The sequence below is a fragment of the Hesperophylax consimilis genome, chromosome 15 (assembly GCF_061612785.1).
Source record: "Hesperophylax consimilis isolate HC1 chromosome 15, BYU_Hcon_1.0, whole genome shotgun sequence".
Classification (NCBI taxonomy): Eukaryota; Metazoa; Arthropoda; class Insecta; order Trichoptera; family Limnephilidae; genus Hesperophylax; species Hesperophylax consimilis.
This window is the reverse complement of record NC_142850.1, coordinates 25,566,103-25,586,556: the sequence shown is the minus strand read 5'-3', so window position 1 is coordinate 25,586,556 and position 20,454 is coordinate 25,566,103. Positions and strand designations below refer to the sequence as shown.

The 20,454-nt window shown below is 38.2% G+C and overlaps 3 protein-coding genes across 3 annotated transcripts; 2 read left to right on the top strand and 1 right to left on the bottom strand.

Annotated features, from left to right (window-relative positions):
• Positions 1-1,119: 1,119 nt before the first annotated feature.
• On the bottom strand, positions 1,120-10,033 carry U4-U6-60K (U4-U6 small nuclear riboprotein factor 60K). Its single transcript, XM_089640086.1, has 7 exons — positions 9,954-10,033; positions 9,670-9,866; positions 8,200-8,404; positions 6,511-6,679; positions 4,738-4,889; positions 3,654-3,884; positions 1,120-2,272 (listed from the first exon to the last, which is right to left on the bottom strand). Exons 2-7 carry the CDS (start codon positions 9,839-9,841, stop codon positions 1,633-1,635), a joined length of 1,569 nt encoding a protein of 522 aa, XP_089496212.1. The 5' UTR covers positions 9,842-9,866; positions 9,954-10,033; the 3' UTR covers positions 1,120-1,632.
• A 1,468-nt stretch (positions 10,034-11,501) lies between these two features.
• Positions 11,502-14,073, top strand: LOC149417562 (BRCA1-associated RING domain protein 1-like). Its single transcript, XM_089640085.1, has one exon. The coding sequence runs from the start codon at positions 11,619-11,621 to the stop codon at positions 13,599-13,601; it is 1,983 nt and encodes a 660-aa protein (XP_089496211.1). The 5' UTR covers positions 11,502-11,618; the 3' UTR covers positions 13,602-14,073.
• A 582-nt stretch (positions 14,074-14,655) lies between these two features.
• LOC149417561 (DNA repair protein RAD51 homolog 3-like) lies at positions 14,656-20,423 on the top strand. The gene is made up of 5 exons (XM_089640401.1): positions 14,656-15,030; positions 15,167-15,282; positions 15,444-15,666; positions 17,061-17,351; positions 19,680-20,423. The coding sequence occupies exons 1-5, from the start codon at positions 14,848-14,850 to the stop codon at positions 19,707-19,709; spliced, it is 843 nt and encodes a 280-aa protein (XP_089496527.1). The 5' UTR covers positions 14,656-14,847; the 3' UTR covers positions 19,710-20,423.
• Positions 20,424-20,454: the final 31 nt, after the last annotated feature.

The window sequence follows — 20,454 nt, the reverse complement described above, 5'->3', positions numbered from 1 at the left end:
GTATTTATAATGTACACCAATTCGTTATAAAGATTAATCAAAATAGTGATTTGGCATTAAGTTTCGCCTTCAGCGCGTATACGCGCTCTAGGTACTCAAGGCCGACCGTATAAAATTAGCACGTTAACACGCTGTTCTATATGACAATTTGATTTCGCGTTTGCCGGTACATCCACACCATATACCTTCTGGCAGAGAATAGTATCAGATAAGCTTCGGTCAACTGTCAATATACACATCTTTTTGAATAATGTCGTACGTTGTGTAAAATTACTTGCTTATTAACGAACAGAGTTGAACTATCAGTTGGTCTGTTAAAGTTACGTTGATTCGGAGAAAGAAAGTTGTTCACATAACATGTTGTGAAAAGTAAATGCGGACTTCTAATGCATATTTAGGTTAGTATTTCAATCCAATATTGTCAATTTGTTAAATTTTTATGTAGCTGTTTAACATTTCGGAATGTCAATTCATAAACAATACCTTCAGTGTTGCCAGTATATTTCTTATTTATTGCATTATCAATATGGTCGGCTATCGACAGCGCGACTGTGCTCGGTAAAATGGTATAAAATCATCGGTAGTTATGCCTATCGATCATTATTATAAAGTTTATCGATTATTTTTTTTTTTATCATAAAAAAATAAAAATCGAGTTAGTTAAACTCTCGAATAAAAAATCGCTTTACAATTTTTTTAATAAAAATTAAGAATTCTTTTTTCTTTTCAGTCATTATGTACTCCTGGTATTTTCGATTGGTAAAAACGATTTTTTTCGGTAAAAACATAAAAATGATTAAAAAAACAATATTATGTATGAGTTAGTTACTCAGGATAATTTTGATTATGTATTGCATTAAGTAATTACAATTTATTAAAATTTACCGAGTGTATAGCACCGGAGGACGAGAATTTTTTTAACACCGTAAGGGAAGAGTTAATACGGGTTTGTGATGCGGCTAAACCGGCGCCAGGAAAGATTCGAAAGATACAGAGTAGGCCCCCTGTTCTCTGACGTCGATTGCTTGGGCGGGTATGCGTGGTAGAAAGGTAAATAGAATAAGTACAACAAACAGATATACATATATAATTCAAGATTTATTCACAATAAAGGTACTTCATTATACAGAAAATAATTATTTAGAACCATCTATCTGTTAGAGCACAGAGGTATAGAAATGAAAAGCAATTATGAAAGTAAACCAACCACGCCAGGTAGAAAGGATACATCTTTATAAAATATCAAGGGTCAGTAGTTTTATGAAAAACATATAAATTAAAGATTAAGATGTTCAGTCCTGCATTAACTTGAGTGAACTGAGGACTCTCCTCAGAAACTCATTGTATTACATTTCTACTTAGTATGAAGAGATATTGCTCGAGATTGCAAAAGAAACAGAAAACGAGTTGAAGGTATTTGTTGGAACCGCAAACTGGCTTAAAATATGGAAATAAAATCCGAATTAGACATTATTATTAAATATTACATATCCTTTTCATTTGAGTCTTTTCGCAAACTAATTTTTAGAATGGATACACCATTTAAGTATGTACAGAAATTAATTTAATCGTGTAGCATTTAAGAATTGTCACGGAACATCTTGTGGTCCCTCATTGCAACGATGTGGATTATCAAGTTTCGGGTGCCCAAAGTTTAAAGGTGCGGTCGTATGAACAGGTGGCCACATAACTGTCATCGTGGGCCACATCCAGACCCATGATGCGCGAATCGTGCCCTCGCAGGGTGTTGAGGGGCTGCCACGAACGGTCGGCCCAAAGGCGAAGAGTGCTATCGTATCCAGCTGTCAAGAGGTATAAGCCTTGGGTTCGTTGCCAGCGGACGGAACTTATTAAGCTGCCGTGAGCGGGGATCGTGTGGAGACATTGTCGCGTTCGCAGATCCCAAACGCGAGCGGTGTTATCGCCGGATCCCGTAGCGAGTCTCCAGCCGCAAGGAGACCAGGAGACGGAGTAGACAGCTTTTAAATGGCCTTCCATGAACATGACGCAGCGGCCGGTGCGAAGGTCCCAGACGCGGCCAAATGCGTCGAGGCCCCCGGTGGCCGCGACTGATCCGTCTCCCTGGAAAGCGAGGTCGTGGGGAGCGCGGGCGTGACCCTCCTGGTGCAGCAGCTCCTGGCCTGCCTCGGCATCCCACAGGCGCCAGGAGCCGTCACGACAGCAGGTGCCGAGGAAGCGGCCGGAAGGGTGGAAAGCCACGCGTGAGACTCGGTGAGGGGCGTGACCAGAGAGCTCCGCAAGGGGGTCGGGGCTGAATGAAAATTTGGTTAAATTATTAAATATTAGAACCTGATGATGTTTACAATATGGTGTTAACTTCGAGCTAATTGCAAATCATATAATTTCAAGCATTTCTATCCTCAACCTATTACTACTAATAAAAAATTATTACATTTTATAATACATAAATATTACATTATAGTAGTGACTTACAATTATTAAGAAAAACTAATGAAAACAAAAAAAAAATTTTTAGTGGCCAGAAATAAATAACTAAGAATATAGATCCCGTTGCTAAGAGGGGCAACCAAAATTTCTGAAATACTGTCCTCCATGTATCAGTTTAACCAGTCAACTGTTTTCCGAGCACATGTGCAAGACAACTTTTAGACCATGCTCGAAGCTCGACAGGTGGAATGCACGCTGGAATTTTTTTCCCATGCGATTTTAACCTTTATGTTTGAAAACTGTATAGAGGACAAAATCAGAATCGCTTGCGCTAGTGCAACTGTAGATTCTACTTATTTATTTCATGAATATAATGTAATTTCATGTAGGGTATGTATTCAGATTTATGTAGAAACTAGCTGACATGCACCGGGCGTTGCTGGAGGTTATCCTAAGGAGATAGACTATACCATCGCAGACTTTTCTGTAGGCCTTTTCAAGATACATAATTCCGTAGTACATTATTTTGATGTATCTTATAAGGCTTAGCCGGCGTTAGCAAAGTGGCAGAAATTTTTTTTTACGACCTAAATACAAAACATTGACTTTTCTCTACTTTCTATTGATATAATTTAAATGAATTATATATATATAAACCTTCCGGAAGAAATTCTCTAAAGGATAGTGATAATCCTTAGAGAAGTTTAGAAACAAACAGACAGACACGAATAGCGACTTTATTTTATACTATTTAGAGATAATAGAGTCACTTTATAGATTTGTATAATATTTTTTTTATATATAAAGAAACATCTTACTTAATATAAACATTAAATATATATGAATAATAAGATAAATTATCTGGTAAACAGAAAAACAATTGCAAAAACCATATATCATAGTTTTTATTCTGATATTTGAGCAAAACTCATAAAGGTTATTGTTGCGCAGTTAGTATTTTGAAGATTTACTGCTCCGAAATTCAAGGGATAAAGTAGTGAATTTATTGTATTGTTATTTTATGTATTTCTACAAATACTATAACATAGCTAAACTGACTAAACATAGCCCAATAACGATAACATGTGTGGGGTATTTCAGTGACCCCTTGTGGTAAAAAAAGGTATATATTTGCATCTTGACATGTGGAAGGTTAAAAAAGATCCTTAAAAAAAAAATACAAGAAAGTTAAGCTGTACATAAAAATACATTAAGAATAAGAATATTTGAAGATGCAAACCAACCTAGCAAAGTTCCACAGTTTGACACTGCCATCGTGCCCGCACGAGGCCATGGCCAGCTCCCTGGCCGAAGAATCGGGCTCTGCGACCTGCGTGGGATCGACGGGGGACACTAGGTGCGCGGGCAGCAGGGCCGAGGGGCGAAACACGGCATCTCCAGCGGGGCCCGCGTGGCCGCCCAGCTCCTGCAGCAGGTCACACGAGGGGACTGACCAAACCTTAACTTCACCAGACCTGAAATATATATTGATTTATAAAAATCATTAACCACATACCTAACTCATTGAAACAACCCGCAGAGAATACACCATAAAATAAAACAAAAGGCAAACATTTTTCCAGAACTTTTTGTTTTGTTTTAAGTAAACATTATAATCTGTATCTTTTGTAATAGACAGACATTGGGCACTTTTAAGAATTAACAAAAAGTGCATTCTTTATCACATGTACATTGCTGCAGCTCTTTCTTACATACTACGTAAAGGTATGTAGGAAAGAGCTGTTGAAAATGAGACACAATGTATATATGTCTGCTTCCGAAAAAGGAAAAAAGTAAAAAAACCGAGGAGTCCTGCGCAGTCGGCGGGGGCCGCCAGGTGCGCGGGAGCAGGGCCAAGGAGAGCCACACTACCTATTGGTGTGAAAAAGCTGTTGACAATAAAACAATCGATGTATACATGGTGTCTGGGGGTGCAGAACGGTAACTTCGGAAGGAAATTCTACATGGTGTTAGAAGTAAAAAAGATAAATATGTTTTTTTGAAATCCTCTAAAAGTTATTTATTTACTCTCCAAAATAAGCACACTTTACTCCCGGACATCCTGTATATGTACATCCTGTATATGTCTGCTTCCCGCAAGCGAAAATATAATCATTATCGTACATCTCTCTCACACTGAAATCAAGAAATGAAACATTGTTGCCATGCCGTTGCGGTGGGAGTTATAAAAGTGCCCATTAAAAACGGTAATCTGATAAACACAGTAAATAATGACAAAACAGAATACAACAAGTTAGGTTAGGTTTGTTATTTATCTTCACTTTTCTGTTTTATCATGCAATCTTCAGAAACATATGCCATACTAACCACGAGGCTGTGATTAGCATCTTGGAGTCGTTGGAGAAGCTGCATGAAGCCAGTGGCCTGCGCCCCCCCAGCTGGCTGGCAGCCGGCCCGAAGGTGGCCAGTCTCCTCTGCAGCTCTTGCCTCGCCACTGTCCCGCCTCTCCCCTCCGCCTCCTGCAAATACACAATCAACTTTTATTTCCTAAGTTCTTTCAAAACTACTAAATTAGGTAAGTAAAGTAAATTTTTTAATAATTGCAAATTCACTTTGCTGTGTCATTTTAATGAAAAAAAATCTCTTTGTATACATTACTACTTGTAATCGACATGTTTCGAAATTAACAGTATTTCTAAAACATATAATGAAATCAGTAAGAATAAACAAATAAGTAGCTCCCTTTGTTTCTTTTAGCTATAGATGAAACAGATAGCATATTATTATTATTTTTTTTTTTTTTTGAAAATTTTTTTGATACATATATATACAGGTACATACATAATAACAAAAAATAAAAGAGAGTAACAAAAAAATCCCACAAAGGCGAGGCCTGTGCGTGGGCATTATTATTTGTATGTGGATATTTAAAACAGTGGTTTAAATAAAAATTAAATATTGTACATGGTGATTGATTTTACCGTAATTTCAGTTACTTTTTACTAAAATTCCAAAAATATTTAAGTGCTCAATGAATAGTAATTGGTACAACAAGTATTAACCCCTCCGAAAATCGCCATGTAAGCACTTTAACTGTCTTTAACGAAATGACATTTTACGAAAACTTTTTGTTATTACCGCTTCACAATTAAAGCTCTATAAATGAAACATTTCTGAACGTAGCCGAATAGTAAAAACTGTTTTAGAAAAGTTACAAAATAAGCTTTCAAATTATTATATTACAAATAAATATTAGCATTTTTAAATATTAAAATTTAGAACGCAAACATTAAAAATAGGTTAAAAATGACTCACGTCATGTTTTTAGGTGAAAATGGTACTAAAATCACAGATTATGTAAACAAAAATATTTATTCTATTGTATATATGTGTAATAAACACTTTTATCACCTCATTTTTTTATCATTTCATATAAAAATATTTTATAAAAATTTAATATGTGAAGCGCGCGGCGCTACCGGCAGACATTTTGCGCGGGTAAAAATGTTGTGTCAATTATGCGACTGTCAGCAGATTCCTGTTTTGTATTTCCATAGACAACTTGGTAGTGATGTGTAGCTTGATCTATAATCGACCTTTTAGTTTTTGTTTGAGGGATGTAACTAAAATAATAACGGAGTAAGAACGATTTCTATGGAGAGACACGCGTTGACGTGTAAACACGCTTATTGTACTTGACTGCTATCGTTATTTTATCGTGTATATCTGCTTACGTTGCTGACCGGTTAATTGATACAACAAACACATAGCAGACTTTATTATATATCTACTCTTAAAGCTAATTAATTGTAAGTATAATTAATGGCTTTGTTAATAACTTATAAGAAAAAAATATCTATTTTGGCTGTTTTGAGCCAAGTTTTGATATATTTTTTATATGAATGAAGATTTTGACGAGTGGTCTCTTTAAGGGTTGAACATACTGAATTATAGATTTTTGGAGCAATAAAACTAATGTGTCTCTGGGCCTGTCTAGTTTTACAGTGGGGTACAACATACTCACAGGCGCCACATCTTCGACTGGAACGATTAGAGTTTTTAATAAAATTGTTTGGGTGCTTGTAGATAAATTTAAGACATTGAATGTATTACTATAAGACTTGAGAAAGTGTGTACAACCTTGCGCAGACGTGCCCGGGCACGGGGCAGCGAATATCGGGCCAGCCACAGGCGCGCTGTACGCAGCTCGGGTGGGCCCTCATGGTACCAGGTGCCCTCTTGGCCACGCTCCTGCTGCAGGCGGGCCTCTTCTTCCTCCATGCGCTTGTGGATTGCATCTTCTCCGAGGCTATAAGTCAATTAATTAGCATTTCATTATTAAAAAAACTTATTTTAATGATACTTACATCATATTCTAATAATAATTATTCTAAATCTTAAATATATGTTGTATGGCAAACCATGAGAAATATTACTAATATTACTACTGCAACTTTTTTCATTTATTTTTTATTATATTGACTATTTAAGCATTGTACAAATGTACATACAAAATATGATAGTAAATATATGTATAGTAAATTGTATTTCTTAGTCCTCCTCACTAGGGTGACCTGTGCTGAGGCACTAAAGTTATTCATTTCAGTTTTATTTGTTTTCTATGTCGTTTTTAATGTTTTAGAGTTTTTTCATTATTCTCTTTTAGCCAGTTTTTTATTCATGATTTGTAATAATTCAAATTTTCTATTCGCTTTATATCTGGGGGAAGGATGTTGTGGAGTTTTGTTGCAAAATAAATGTAATTTCTTTGTCGAATGCGGTTTTATGACTTGGAATATTTTTTATGTCATTGTGATTTGATCTAGTTTGATGAATACGTGGTATTGTACAGGATTCAGGATTTTTGAATAGTTTCAATAGTATATTTTTAGCATATTTTTATTGTACATTTGGTACATCAAAATTATTAAAAATTTCAATTGAAAGAATTCTTATGGGTACTTTCAGTATGTTCTTTATGAATTGTGTACATACTTAGAAACAGCAGATCCCCATCCTATAATTTCATATTCAAAACGAGAATGACATAAGGCGTATTAGCATTACTAAAGGCGCGTCTCCTACAGCAAATGTTTTCAAAACATCCAACAAAAATAAAAACACAGGGGGGGGCCACAACGTTTTCGTTTTCCGTCGCCGATGGAAATAAAAAAACATTGTGGTGCTGACACAATGTTTGTGTTTTGAAAACATTTTGCCGCAGGAGACCCCCAACTTTAGCTACAAAGCAAAGTTTTTAAAATGTGTAAATACCCCACAAGAGTTCCAACCAGTGGCGGCTAGAGACTGTAGAGTGCTAATATTACAAAAAATGCCACTATTAATGTTGTTGTAGCTGAAAAAAATCTTTTACGTTTTTAGAAAATTCGATTCTTTGTATGAAGATTTTCAGGAAATCCGTGCGGCGGACGGCCAAACTGAAATTTATTAAAAATCTTAATACAAAAAAACTTATTTTTACACGATAACGACAACATCAATAATGCTTTTTTGTAATATTAGCAGTCTAGTACACCCAAAAGTCACGAGCCGCCACTGGTTCCAACAGCTTCCAATTATCGGAACCAGTGGGACTGGAGGTTATCCACCTCTTTCCCACCCTGGTATACGAAACGGGTGGTTACTCCTTTAGGGCTCTCTTTATTAAATGAATCTAATTTATGTAAAATGAGTCTAGATCCTCAAGTATCCCTGCACAGCGCACAGCAGGATGTTAGTAGAATGTTAATGAATGATGGGTTATGGGTTGAAAGCGCCAGTGGGATTATGGCATGGCGGGAGTGGATAGGGGAAGGACAGATAACTCACAAGGACAACAGGTCGCGGAGGCGGGCGCGTCGCTCAGCAGGACCCTCCCCGAACAGGCACACGGGTTCCGCCAGCTGCCGCAGCGCCTTGCGCACCTCCCCATCGTCCGTGGACACGTTCAGCTGCCGCGCCTTCCGCCGCCGCTCAAATTCCTCCAGCAGGGCCTGCTTGTCTTTGGACACCTCCTCTTCAAGTTCCATATACTCTGGAATAATAATGGGTAATATAAATATGCATTCTCAAAATCTCGAAATATGCATGCAAATATCGATGCCAAAATATTTATTTATTTATTCACGCCTTGAAAGCTTTCACATGTATACATTGTTATAGATAAGTTGTTCGGGAGTACAATAATAAGTGTATAGGATATAATGTAATAAACTGAGTATGAACAATATTAGTAGGAACAATACAAGTTATCATAAAGAGCTCTGTTGTACAAAGGAGTTCAATAATTGTATATAATAACGAGAGTACAAAATAAGTACTTAAGGTACTATGAAAGTAGTTCACAGCAATGTGTAGTAACTTTGTTGATATTTATAAAAATAAACATGAACAGTCTGTTGTAAAGCGTGTTTGTATTTAGCAAACATTTATTACACCAGATTGTGTGTTTTAGAGAACATAGCTAAATTAATACAGCGATAAAAGGTGCACATGAAGAAGTATGAAAAATGTAGTGATGTATCGAAAGTTGTACAATGGAATTTGATAAGTGTTTTATAGTAATATAATAATGTAGTTAAAATAAGTTTGTTAACATAATTATAATAATAAACATGACCCGTTTGAAAGCATATTTGTATTTAGCTAACCTTTATTAGGCCAGATTGAGTATTTTACAGAACATAGCTAAATTCGCTAACAATGTCAAAATACGCTTCAATAGTGCCAAAATATATGCCTAAAGTACACAATACACGAATGTGTCTTTTAAAACTGGTTCCTGACGGCGGGAAGTTTGATTGATTTCATGGGGGGGATTATATTCATATAATTTAATGTCTAGCTGCATCATAATAAGCGGAAAATGCTGATTGTATAATGATGGGTGAATTAGCTAGCAGGGGATTGAACTCACAATATCTGGGTTGGAAATGGACGCTTTGAAGCTCTCCAACAACCATATTATTGATACATACTAATGTAACACTAAAGTTTTATAGATGTATTTAATTAAATTAAATTAGCACCTCCATTCCAGAAACGTGATTTATTATTTGCTAAAAGTAAAGATGGGTTGTTTCACAGATCTTGAACAATTCATCAAAGTTAATGTGAAAATCCTATTCAAGTTGTTATTATTTGATCATGGGCCTTTTGTTTCACAGTACTTGAATAGGACTTTCACATTAACTTTGATGAATTGTTAAAATTCTCTAGGTTTTGATCCACTAGAAGGCAAAAGAAGCCATTCAATCCTGGTAAAAGCATTAAAATGGAGATGAAGAAAGGGGGACTCACCATTAGAGACATGTATCTCTCCCAGGTCTTTGCCGGCGGGCGCAGGCTCCCCGGGGTCTCCGCGCACTGCGGCTGCGATGGCTGCCAGCCGCGCCCTCTCCTGCTCCTCCAGCGATCCATAGTGGACCGTCTTCTGCTTCTTGTTGAATGTTATATCCTCGTCGTCTGACATTTCTGGCGACGTCTGAAACACTACCCTATAACAAAAGATTGATCAAATTTCGATGTTACTCGAAGGTTACACACATTATTTATAAATACACTAGTAAATATTGTTAACGTACTACTTGGAGTTTATTTTAACCTAAAAACACAACACCGACGTTTTCAAAACAATCTGTCAATTTTTTCTCCATAGACTCCATACCATAGTCAGATAAATAAACCGCTCACTTCATTGAGTTACATCTGCCTTGTTCGGTTGGTTTGTTTAGTTTGCATGTACCCAATCCCGGTTCCACGATAACCAACACACTGACAATTCAACACACTTTTAAAAAGTGATATTGATATGTCCCTAGGTATCTACGTGACTTGAATTCACAGAAAGACCAAAGAAACACGTGCGCCAGCATTTGTCTCTGTAATTTCACACGCAGATTGAAGCGGCAGTCCGCATTATTAGACCTTAAATATTTAGTCAATAGCCTGGCCGGAACCTGCAATAAAAATTTAGAAAGCCAACTTAGAAATACACCCATCAAGTCGTAATCCGAAATGGGTGTATTGTTAAACCAGCGACCCGGCAATAAAAACCTTCGCCCAAGGCTAGACTATATTGCAATTGTTTGAAGGTCTTTTGTACAAATGTGATTTTAACATATTTTAAAATAATAATAACTCTAGCGGTGAGGATGGCGATGCCAGCGCCACGGACTCAGACAACGTACCAAAGTGGTGTAAAGCGGAACCACTTTAGTTCCAGCACCCCACAACAGGCGTGCTACGGTCGCCGGATCGCGCAGCTGAAGACGGATTTTTTCAGCAACCGACAGTCATCATCTCGCCCCCCCCTGGAGCGGTCGCCGAGGCGCTTCCGCTCAGGAAGCTGCCCTCTTGGCAGTTACCATCTCAGCTCCGCCGAGGTACTTCCTGGCCGCCCCCTTGGAGCGGTCAACGAGGCTCTTCCGCCCAGGAAGCTGCCCTCTTGGCAGTTACCATCTCGCCTCCGCCGAGGAACCTCCTGCTCTCCTCTTTGGAGCTGTCGCCGAGGCTCTTCCGCCCAGGAAGCTGCCCTCGCAGGAGTTACCATCTCGCCTCCGCCGAGAAACCTCGTGCCCTCCCCCTTGGAGCGGTCGCCGAGGCTCTTCCGCCCAGGAAGCTGCCCTCTCAGGAGTCGCTGCCTGCCGACTCCGCCCTTCGGAGCCTTGGCCCAGGCTGAACTAATTCCGCCCTTCGGATCCAACCCAAGTCGCCGCTTGTGTTATCAGTGATAAGTGCGAACGTGGAGATCCGCGGGTCCAGATAAGAATTATAATTTAAGACTAGTATTAAGCCTAGATTAAGACTAACCCTTAACTTTATACATATTTTTTAATAAATTTTTAATAGTGTTTGAAACTAAGTAACTCATATTTTTTTACTCGTTTCTCCTTTTCTTTTACATGCATAGTATTAATATTAAACTCCCTTGAGTATAGTAATAACACTCTCTTCTTGTGGACTTTCTTCATTGTTTGAATTTAGCACTTGCGCATAAGATAGTGTTTTATTATTATTTTTCGACAAAATGTTTTATTTTCTTGGTAAGTGGAAGTTCTTGGATGATTTCTTCTTGGAATTTTATTTGAGTGGTTTAGAATTGTTTATTTATGGTTCATTTTTCTATGGTGAAGTCGCTCGGCGGTAAATGCCGGTAATTTTTGCGTCAAAAACTTATTTGGCTTCGCGTGGACAGTAGAATTGTGACATGTTAACTCATATAGTTTTCCCAAATTAAAATATCGAAAATGGAGGAAATTTTAGCTGCACTAGCGTCTCTCAGGGAAAGTTTTAAATGTGGATATTGCAATAAGTTAGTTCGAGACGGGTCACTTTTCCTGAAGTGTTCACATTTGTTTTGTTCACACCACATAACAGGAGGACAGCTGAACTGTTGCTTTATATGTCACGAAGGAACCCTCAAGGATGTCGTAAAGGCTTCGGCTGTCATGGAAATTAAAGATTATGAAGCGTTGGAACAAATATTTAAAGGTAAAGAAAACGAGCCAGAAAACATTGCAGATATTACAACGGAAAAGAATGACAGGAAAAAAAATTCCACGGGAAGTGATGTTCCAAATCAGGACAGTATAAATGAGGTCCCTGGAGGTTCAAAAATTGCTCTCCGTCGAGGAAGAAATAAAACCACACCTGAACCGCTAAAGGAAATCGTCGCTAAGCAGACTCTCACCAGGGGCAGAAAGAAGACGCGCTCAAGGTCCGATGTTGAAGATATTACCAACACACTGTCTCCCAATACAATGAAGCAGCCCATTCTTAGTGATGCTAATAAAGAACCCGGAAGAGTTTTGCGAGGGAAGGCCAAGAAAGTAGAAAGTGCTAATACTTCACTTCAAGAAATTCTCCCTGCTCCATCTGCAACCAAAATACTTAAAACATCTCTAGTGAAGGATGAGCTTCGAGCCACGCGGAGGACAGCTTCCAAGTCTCCCCAAGAGAGAACTCTGGCGAGTAAAGCACTTACTCGCTCTTCCAAGTCTCCCCAAGAGAGAACTGCGCCAAGTAAGGCACTTCCTCGCTCTGTTTCATCTTCCAAGGTGAAGGCTGGTCTTGACACTGTGAAAAAAAACAATCCACAACAAAGTTGTGATGACTCCCTTTCAGACATATCCTCTAACTATGTTAAAAATAATTTAACGAAAAGGAATAACAAAGGGGAAAGTCCCTTACACTCCGCATGTGTGCGAGGAAAAGTTGAGCTGGTTTTGGCTTTACTAGCAGCTGGAGCTGACCCCAACACTAAAGACCATGCGGGCTGGACCCCTCTGCACGAGGCTGCGGGGGCGGGGCGAGTGGACCTGGCCAGGGCCCTGCTAGCACACGGGGCCTTGCCCTCCCCGCCTGGCCCGCACTACGACACCCCCCTCCACGAGGCCGTGAGGGCCCGCCTACCTGACATGATCACCCTGCTACTGCAAGGCGGAGCCCTGCTTGACGCGAGAGATGATAAGGGTAACACCCCCCTGCAGTTAGCCGATGAAGAGACCAAGAAACTCCTCCAGCTATCACAATCCTCAGAAGACACTCTCGAAGTAAACAAGAGGCTATCGAGGAGTGTCGTTCTATACTTATACCCCTCCGATTTGACGAAAGAACACATGGCCAAACTGCAAAATTTAGCAAAATACCACACAGATTTAAAAATTGAGACAAATTACTCGAAGAATGTGACGCATGTGCTGGTGGAGAAATGCCGGGTGAATCAAGATACACTGAAGGCTGTAGCCGGGGGACGGGGCATCCTGACCATAGACTGGCTGGACAAGTGTGACCACACAACACTGGCCGATCCCGAGAACTTTGAAATGAAGAGTTTCGGTGGTGACATTGAATGTATTGAGCTGTCAATTATTAATAAGAACAATCTGAGGCCCGGTTTGTTTGATGGATGCCACTTCTACTTTCTGGGCTTCACAAGTAACTATGAGATCAGTGCACATCTGACGGTAAAGAAGGCATTCCTCTGTACTCTGGTAGAGGAGGCTGGGGGGGTGGTACTGAAGAGAGAGCCGAATCCTGAAGCTATTTCTCAAGCGGGGAAGAAGGTGCCCTACCATGCTCCCCGCCAGGGTCCTCTGCAGAACTGTGCCCACTTCATCATCTACCAGACCCGACCACAGTTGGCTTACAATATGGAGCACTTACGTTCTCTGCCCGTGGGATGGCTGATACAATGTATAGAGTCTTTCAAGCTAGTGGATCCATCATAGCATATTTAAATATTGTAATCACGTTTTTTTTTGTAGGTGTTTATGAAAATACTACTTTTTAGTTTGTTTATGTGTTTTTAATAATTTTCTGTGAAATTATGTATGTATCTCTGTAATAATAATAAAATGACACAAATTATTAATTATTATTTGTCTTATAAATATTCCATAGTACAAACCAGTAGAGGACTGGATCTCAGAAATGTTTACTGATAGATAGCGACCATGTACAGGCAAATCTTTGTGCACACCGATAGCGGTTCAAATTGAAAACTTCTTTCATTTTTACAAAGTATGTATGTAGTATTACTTTATGTTTGTGATTACTATATGTTTAATTCACTTAAATGCAAATTGTTAACCCTGATACAGGCTGTCCTAGTGAGGTTGATTTTTATGAGAAAAAACATGCTTTATATAGTAAGATGCAATAAATAAATTTAACCTGGAACCTAGTTTTTTTTCACTTTTCTAAAGTGTTACACATTTACCTAGTTTACTCATTTATAGTGTTCGATTTGTGAAACTTCATACTAATTTATTATTTTATAATATAAAATAAATCAATTTAAAAATATTATGTTTTAATTTGGCTGTCTGAAAATAGTTTTTAATGCTAAAACATATGTGACTGTAAAACATGAACCAACTTATAATTTTATTACTCTTGAACACTAATCTTGTGTATTATAAATGTGTAAACCTATCAAAAATAGGGCAAAAACGAGTATGGGTAGTTTTAGCAGTTCTAAAGTTTTTATTTATTTCGTTATTGGGGGGTTTGCATACAGGATTGCTGCAAAAACCATATTCGAAGAATAAAATTGTATAATAATGCATTATGAAAGAGACTTGAACATAATATTGTGCAAGTGCATCTTTTTGTGTAATCTGATGTCTAAATATTGCATGATAATCACATCTTGCATGAATATAATATTGCACTGTTTGAATATTGCCGCGTAAAAGCAAATTGGCTGCCATGTTTAATACCGTTTTTTGTATTGGCGACATTGATTAACTTCCGGCTGTCAGTGTCAGAAGTGAGAAGCAGAGAAGTTTTTGAAATAACCAAAAACCATAACTGTGGCACCTGTGGAATAATAACGTATTTTCTCGTTTTATTTTTTCTGCTTTACAACTATTTTATTTTGCTGATTTATTTAACTTCCTTTATTTCCACCCTGATTTGTAGATATATTTTATAAAAGATTGTTTATTATCGACAATATCTACGGTTTAAACAATGTTTAAACCGGTTAGCTGTGAAAGCCTTTCCAAAACTAATCATGAAAAACTGAAGATAAACGGTATTAGGTACTACCAGGATATTATTAATTCTGAAACTTCGTGGACCCGTGAAATTTACGAGGAAATAGAAAGACAGAAACCTGTTTTCATCATCAAATCAGCATTAGATCTTTGGCAGGTATGTTTTGGAAGAATAAAGATAATATTATTATTAAATCTCTGGATATTTACCAAATTTTTCTTTTAGCGGGCTGTGATTAGTCCTTAGAATTATATTATTATCGCAGATCTAAATGTTTAGTTTATTATGGCAGGAAGAGACATCTCGAGAGGCAATCTGTGAGATCTCTGGAGCCCCAGGAGCCGGACTGCGGGCGGGGGAGGTGCTGGAGATATGCGGGGGCCCGGGCCAGGGCAAGACACAGCTGTGGTGAGCTCCTTTATGTTAAGCCGAATTCGATGCCCATGCTGCTCTCTTATTTTGAAATATCTTCCAGGACCGTCATCACAGAAGTTCGGGAGGCTACTCAATATATAAATATTATCTTGCAGCATTGTCCAATTTCATTTATTGGTTTAATCACATTCTAGTCTGCAGCAATGCGTGGGCATCTCTCAAGCTGGAAACGAAGCTGTCTTTATAGACACAGAAGCCAACTTCAGTTCGGACAGAGTGCGAGAGATGACTTTGGTCAGCGGAGTGCAAGAGCCCGATGAAGTCCTAAAGAGAATACATTTCCTCCAAGTCCTCGGAGTAGACCAGCTCTGTGCGGCTATCAACCTGTTGAAGGGGTTTCTTGAACAGCATCCGAAGGTACCAATAATGTATACTAGAAACAAAGAGAGATATGGCATGGAAGCAAGTTGACTGCTCCCGAGCTACGACCAAACTCACAGACTTTTTTACAGCTTGACAAAGTTATCTCGGCCAAAAGATAAACTACATATTTTTTTAATTTTGTGTTCACAAAATCTACGATAGCGACCACCATGGCTGCGAAGATAAGTATGTCAATCTGTATATATGCATTTTGACACCATTACACATTTGTGAAGTGTAAGTATTTATGTTGGTTAAACCCATTTTTAATTACACTTATTCTTGTTCCGAGAAGTATTTGTAATATACACGGTATGTTTTCCTACACTATGGTAGCTTCATGTTAATTGTTCTGTAAATTGCAATGTAAATCATTAAATAAGTAAAATGTATGTGCTTTTATGAAAGGTACAATAATTATAGACTCCGAGACGATAAGTACATATATATTTAAATTACAACTGGTAAGACGGTCAAAATGGAAAGAGGGCAACAAACACGCATACTGGCCTTATACACCTACGTTCATTACATTAAATCAGTTTGCTTGTAAAAACTCCCTTTGCAGAGATTCCAAATCTAAACAATTCAATGCCAGAAAATAAAGGAACATTGAAACAAAATACATATTACTAATCAGTAAATGTCGACTTATATTCTAAGGGCCTTACTAATAAACGTGTTTAAAATTTACACAACTGATAAACAACTGTATACGATACAAAAATGGTTGTTCATCAGTTGTGTAAAAATTAAGACGTTTATTAGTAAGGGGGTAGCTCTTTAACCAGTTCACTAGCATCGTGCCCGATTGCGTATGTTTGTGTTTATTTAGTTTCCTACCTCAAAATTTAGCGGCATTGAACCTGTTAAACCCCTTGAAGCATATAATAATAGAGTTGTCTGACCTTTACAAACGCGAATTCAAAGCTTGGGACAGTGGGTGCACTTCGGTGGTTTCCATCACCAACACAAATGCCGCGAGTATGCTGCCCTGCTGTGGCAGTTGCATCTAAACCACGGATACGGCCATGTCAACTAAAATAATTAATCTAGCTATGTGACCAATGGACTCCACTCGACCAGAGGCACTTTAGGCCCTTAGTGACGTATCTAATTAAATCAATGTGTTACCCCATTTTTACACTGCCAATTTGCTTCAAACTTTTGTCACCTTTGCAGACCATCAGAGATCAGCGCCATTTTGAATTTTTGATATCTGAACGGTGTACGATTAAGCTTTTGATCATCTATCAAGCATAACGGTAATTTTGTTACGCTTGATCACAAGTTGTTAAGTTCAGTTAGGTGACAGACCCACCTTGTGCGTTGTCCATCAATGAAAGAATAATAGTACCCACTTACTCACAAACGTCTAAACGTACAAGGTACGTCTCATAGTCATCGATGGCATTGCAGCCCCCTTCAAAGATAACAGCACCACCGACCTAGAGCGCACGGCTCTGCTCTACCGCTCTGTGGCAGAACTGCGCCGGCTTGGATTGCGCCAGGCCCTGGGGGTGCTGGTGACCAACGAGGTGAGCGTGCGCGTGGGGCTCGGCGTTGTGGCAGCCCTGGGGGACAGCTGGGCGCACCTGCCCAACCGCAGGGTGCTGCTACAGCCCCCGCTCATTGCTGTGACTCATGGGGACCCTGAGCTCATAGTTACTTCAGTACAGGTAGGTTCAAGGATTATGGTTTTTTTTAAGAGTTTACTATCAATGTTCATTTATTCAAAATTAGGTCTGAAAGAATGAATGAAGTGTGAGTTTCGTACCAATGTTCATTTGAATGAAAATCTAGGTCTCAAAGGATGAATGATGTATGATCGTAGAATCAATATTAATTTGAATGAAAATTTAGGTCTCAAAGGTTTAATGAAGTATAATCTTAGTTTCAATGTTCATTGGAATGAACATTTAGGTCTCAAAGGTTGAATGAAGTTGAACTTAGTATCAACGTTCATTGGAATGAAAATTTAGGTCCCAAAGGTTGAATGAAGTATGAGCTTAGTAACAATGTTCATTTGAATTAACATTAATTAGGTCTCACAGGTTGATTATGAGGCAGAAATAAAATCATGTTTTCTGGAACACCAAAGGTATCAAACAGCGAGTCCTGGTGTTATTAAGTTTGCGCAGCTTTTTCTCTCTGGAATTTATAGGTCAATGCAAGTATTTTCAGCTCCCAATTCCATTTACTTTATTGAGCTTAGGAATATGCATATTACTGTGAAATCTACACGTATTGTTCATTAAGGCCCAGTTGTTTTGCAAAAATTTAAATGTAATATTGTCTTCAAATGGTCATTCAACGCCATTTTGTTTTTTTTTTACAGTTGAAAGGTTTCCCTTAAATGCTAATTTTTGAACAAATTGTCATCAGAAGAAGAAGACAACTATCATGTTGTTAAGCTTGATAGCTTATTACAATTTGATAGAAAGCTGAAACGCTCCTAGAATAGGCGTTTAATAGTCAAATGTAAAAAAAAACAAAATGGCCATTTAATGATAATGTTACATTTGAATTTCTGCGAAACGACTGGGCCTTAGTGTTTAAATATACTTCACCATAATGACTTTAATTTTTTCTTTCTTGCTTGCAACTTTTTTAATGAAATATAAAGCAATATGAATTAAGTATAAACTAACACAGTCCTGTGAAAAATCACAAGATAGTCAGATTTCTCGACAAACAGTACCAATTTTTAAAATGGCGACTGAAATAATTATATTATAAGTACATATGTTTCACACAATAATCACACCTAAATTCAAAACAAATTTGAGTTAATTGAACAAGATTTAACTAGCACAGACAACCCAAATTAGTATGTTTGATGTACAAGAATCCAATTCACAGGTAAAGCCCGGTAGTTTCCTCTTTTTACAGTTATTTATGTTGTATTTCATTAGTTTTCATAGAAATTTTCCTCATCTGTCAAGCCTATACAATCGGAAGGCGATTCTACATGATTTTAGAAGTAGAAAAGATAAATAACTTGGCACTTTAAAATAAGAAAGCAAATAAATAGCATTGAGATAAATCTTTCATAAAAGTACCTACCATGATTATTTTCCTCTATGGCTAACTTCATGCAGGGGGGTATAACTCTGATCGAAAATTGAAACTGAAATATTGTGATGTTATGTGATTGCCTAACTATATCCACCAAAAGTCTATGGAATAATAAGTAGGCTCCGAATGGGAGTCTACATATTGGGATATCTATGCTTTTTTAGGACTTGTGGATGTATCCAGCACTGGGGATGACGTTGAGTCTTCCGGGTACTCCAGTGTGAAACAGGGTAGCCGAAGGTATGATTGACCTGGTCGGCAGATGCGCGGGAGATGCAGGCCGGCAAAGATGTCGCAGGGCCGAGGCGCAGACCGGCGAAGGTGTCGCAGGGTCTAGCGCAGGTCAGGATATCCAAGGCCAGGGCGCTAATTATAATCCTGTGGACTTGATGATTATTCGTAGCCTCTCCTTTAAGGTCCGAGCAAAGCCGGGCGTAGTAAGTAGGTCCGTAGCTCATAGCGGCGTGGTAAGGTAGGAAGCGGGGCGCGGCGCGAATCGCGCTGCTCAGTCGGCAGCGGGCACTCGCAGGTTGCCACCTGTAACTGCTGATTATAGACTAAGTATCTCTCGATGCTGCCCGTTTTTATAGGCGCGCGTGCATCGAGAATCTTCCAGTGTGTAGGTAGATGCGTCGTACCTACGATGCTTCACTAGAGGAGGGTTCTAATACGATGCGTTTTGCATGGGCGAACATTCCAGAATATTCTAGTATGCATCACTACAACTTCATGAATCAATAGGAATGATTTTGTATTTGTTTTGTGAATTATTAATACGGTAGCAGTCCAGTAAAGTTGTCCAAATAACTGTTTTAATTCAGAGCCATTTTAAGTAGCAAGACTTGGTGCACAATGGTTAATATTGAAATTAAAAAAAAAATATTTACATATTAATCTCAACATATTTTTGACATTTGTTATTGTTTTAGATAACACCAGAAGGATTAAAGGAAGTATGAATTAGACTTTCATCACTGCATGAATCAAAGATGGATGAAGCACTCCCTCCTTGGAGAAAAAGGTCACCAAACTGTGATTACCAAAAAATTAAGTGTCTACCGTTTCAGCAGGAGTCCCAGGATATACATAGTGGAAAGACCATAGATAATAGAAACATGGGAGATGGGCCATGAACCGTGATTAATATGAAACTGCGCACACAATGCATGTTGTCAAAATTGTTCACCAATTCTGAAAATCGCAATAAGGTTGCCGAATTCCGCCTCACGCTTAATATGCAAAAAAAAACATAGCACTATACAGTCCCATTTTTTCTTAATCAATGTTAAGTTTGAAGGTTAGGAAATATCCATTAATTTTTCAAATAACTAAAACTAACAACCTATTTGGTGCATGTTTTACATACCCCCATTTCAGCAGTAATTAAATTAAAATCAATAAAAGTCTTATTTTTCTAAAAAAAAAATGCATGCGTGGGGTGGAATTCGGCATTTTTACCTATATGGCATCTATGCACAGTGGCGCACTGCCCTTGTTTCTATCTACACACCAAAAGTATTAATTTAATTGGCTCAACCTCTTTGATAGTCTATACAGTTTGATTATAACTAAGCCACCAAGCCATGTCTCCCTTTGTTTCTCATATCTATGTGCATGACCTTGATCACAGTTGCCATTCAAAACACATTGTTTAATGTTTTAATAAAATTTATTAATTCAATACATAACGGAGTTTAAAATTTT

Coding starts and splice junctions, on each gene's coding strand:
- LOC149417561 (XM_089640401.1), top strand. CDS start 14,848: ATGTTTAAACCGGTTAGCTGTGAAAGCCTTTCCAAAACTAATCATGAA. Junction 15,031..15,166: donor CAGCATTAGATCTTTGGCAG/GTATGTTTTGGA, acceptor TTATTATGGCAG/GAAGAGACATCTCGAGAGGC. Junction 15,667..17,060: donor TTCTTGAACAGCATCCGAAG/GTACCAATAATG, acceptor TAAACGTACAAG/GTACGTCTCATAGTCATCGA.
- U4-U6-60K (XM_089640086.1), bottom strand. CDS start 9,841: ATGTCAGACGACGAGGATATAACATTCAACAAGAAGCAGAAGACGGTC. Junction 6,680..8,199: donor CTCCGCGACCTGTTGTCCTT/GTGAGTTATCTG, acceptor ATTGACTTATAG/CCTCGGAGAAGATGCAATCC. Junction 2,273..3,653: donor AAACTGTGGAACTTTGCTAG/GTTGGTTTGCAT, acceptor ATTTTCATTCAG/CCCCGACCCCCTTGCGGAGC.
- LOC149417562 (XM_089640085.1), top strand. CDS start 11,619: ATGGAGGAAATTTTAGCTGCACTAGCGTCTCTCAGGGAAAGTTTTAAA.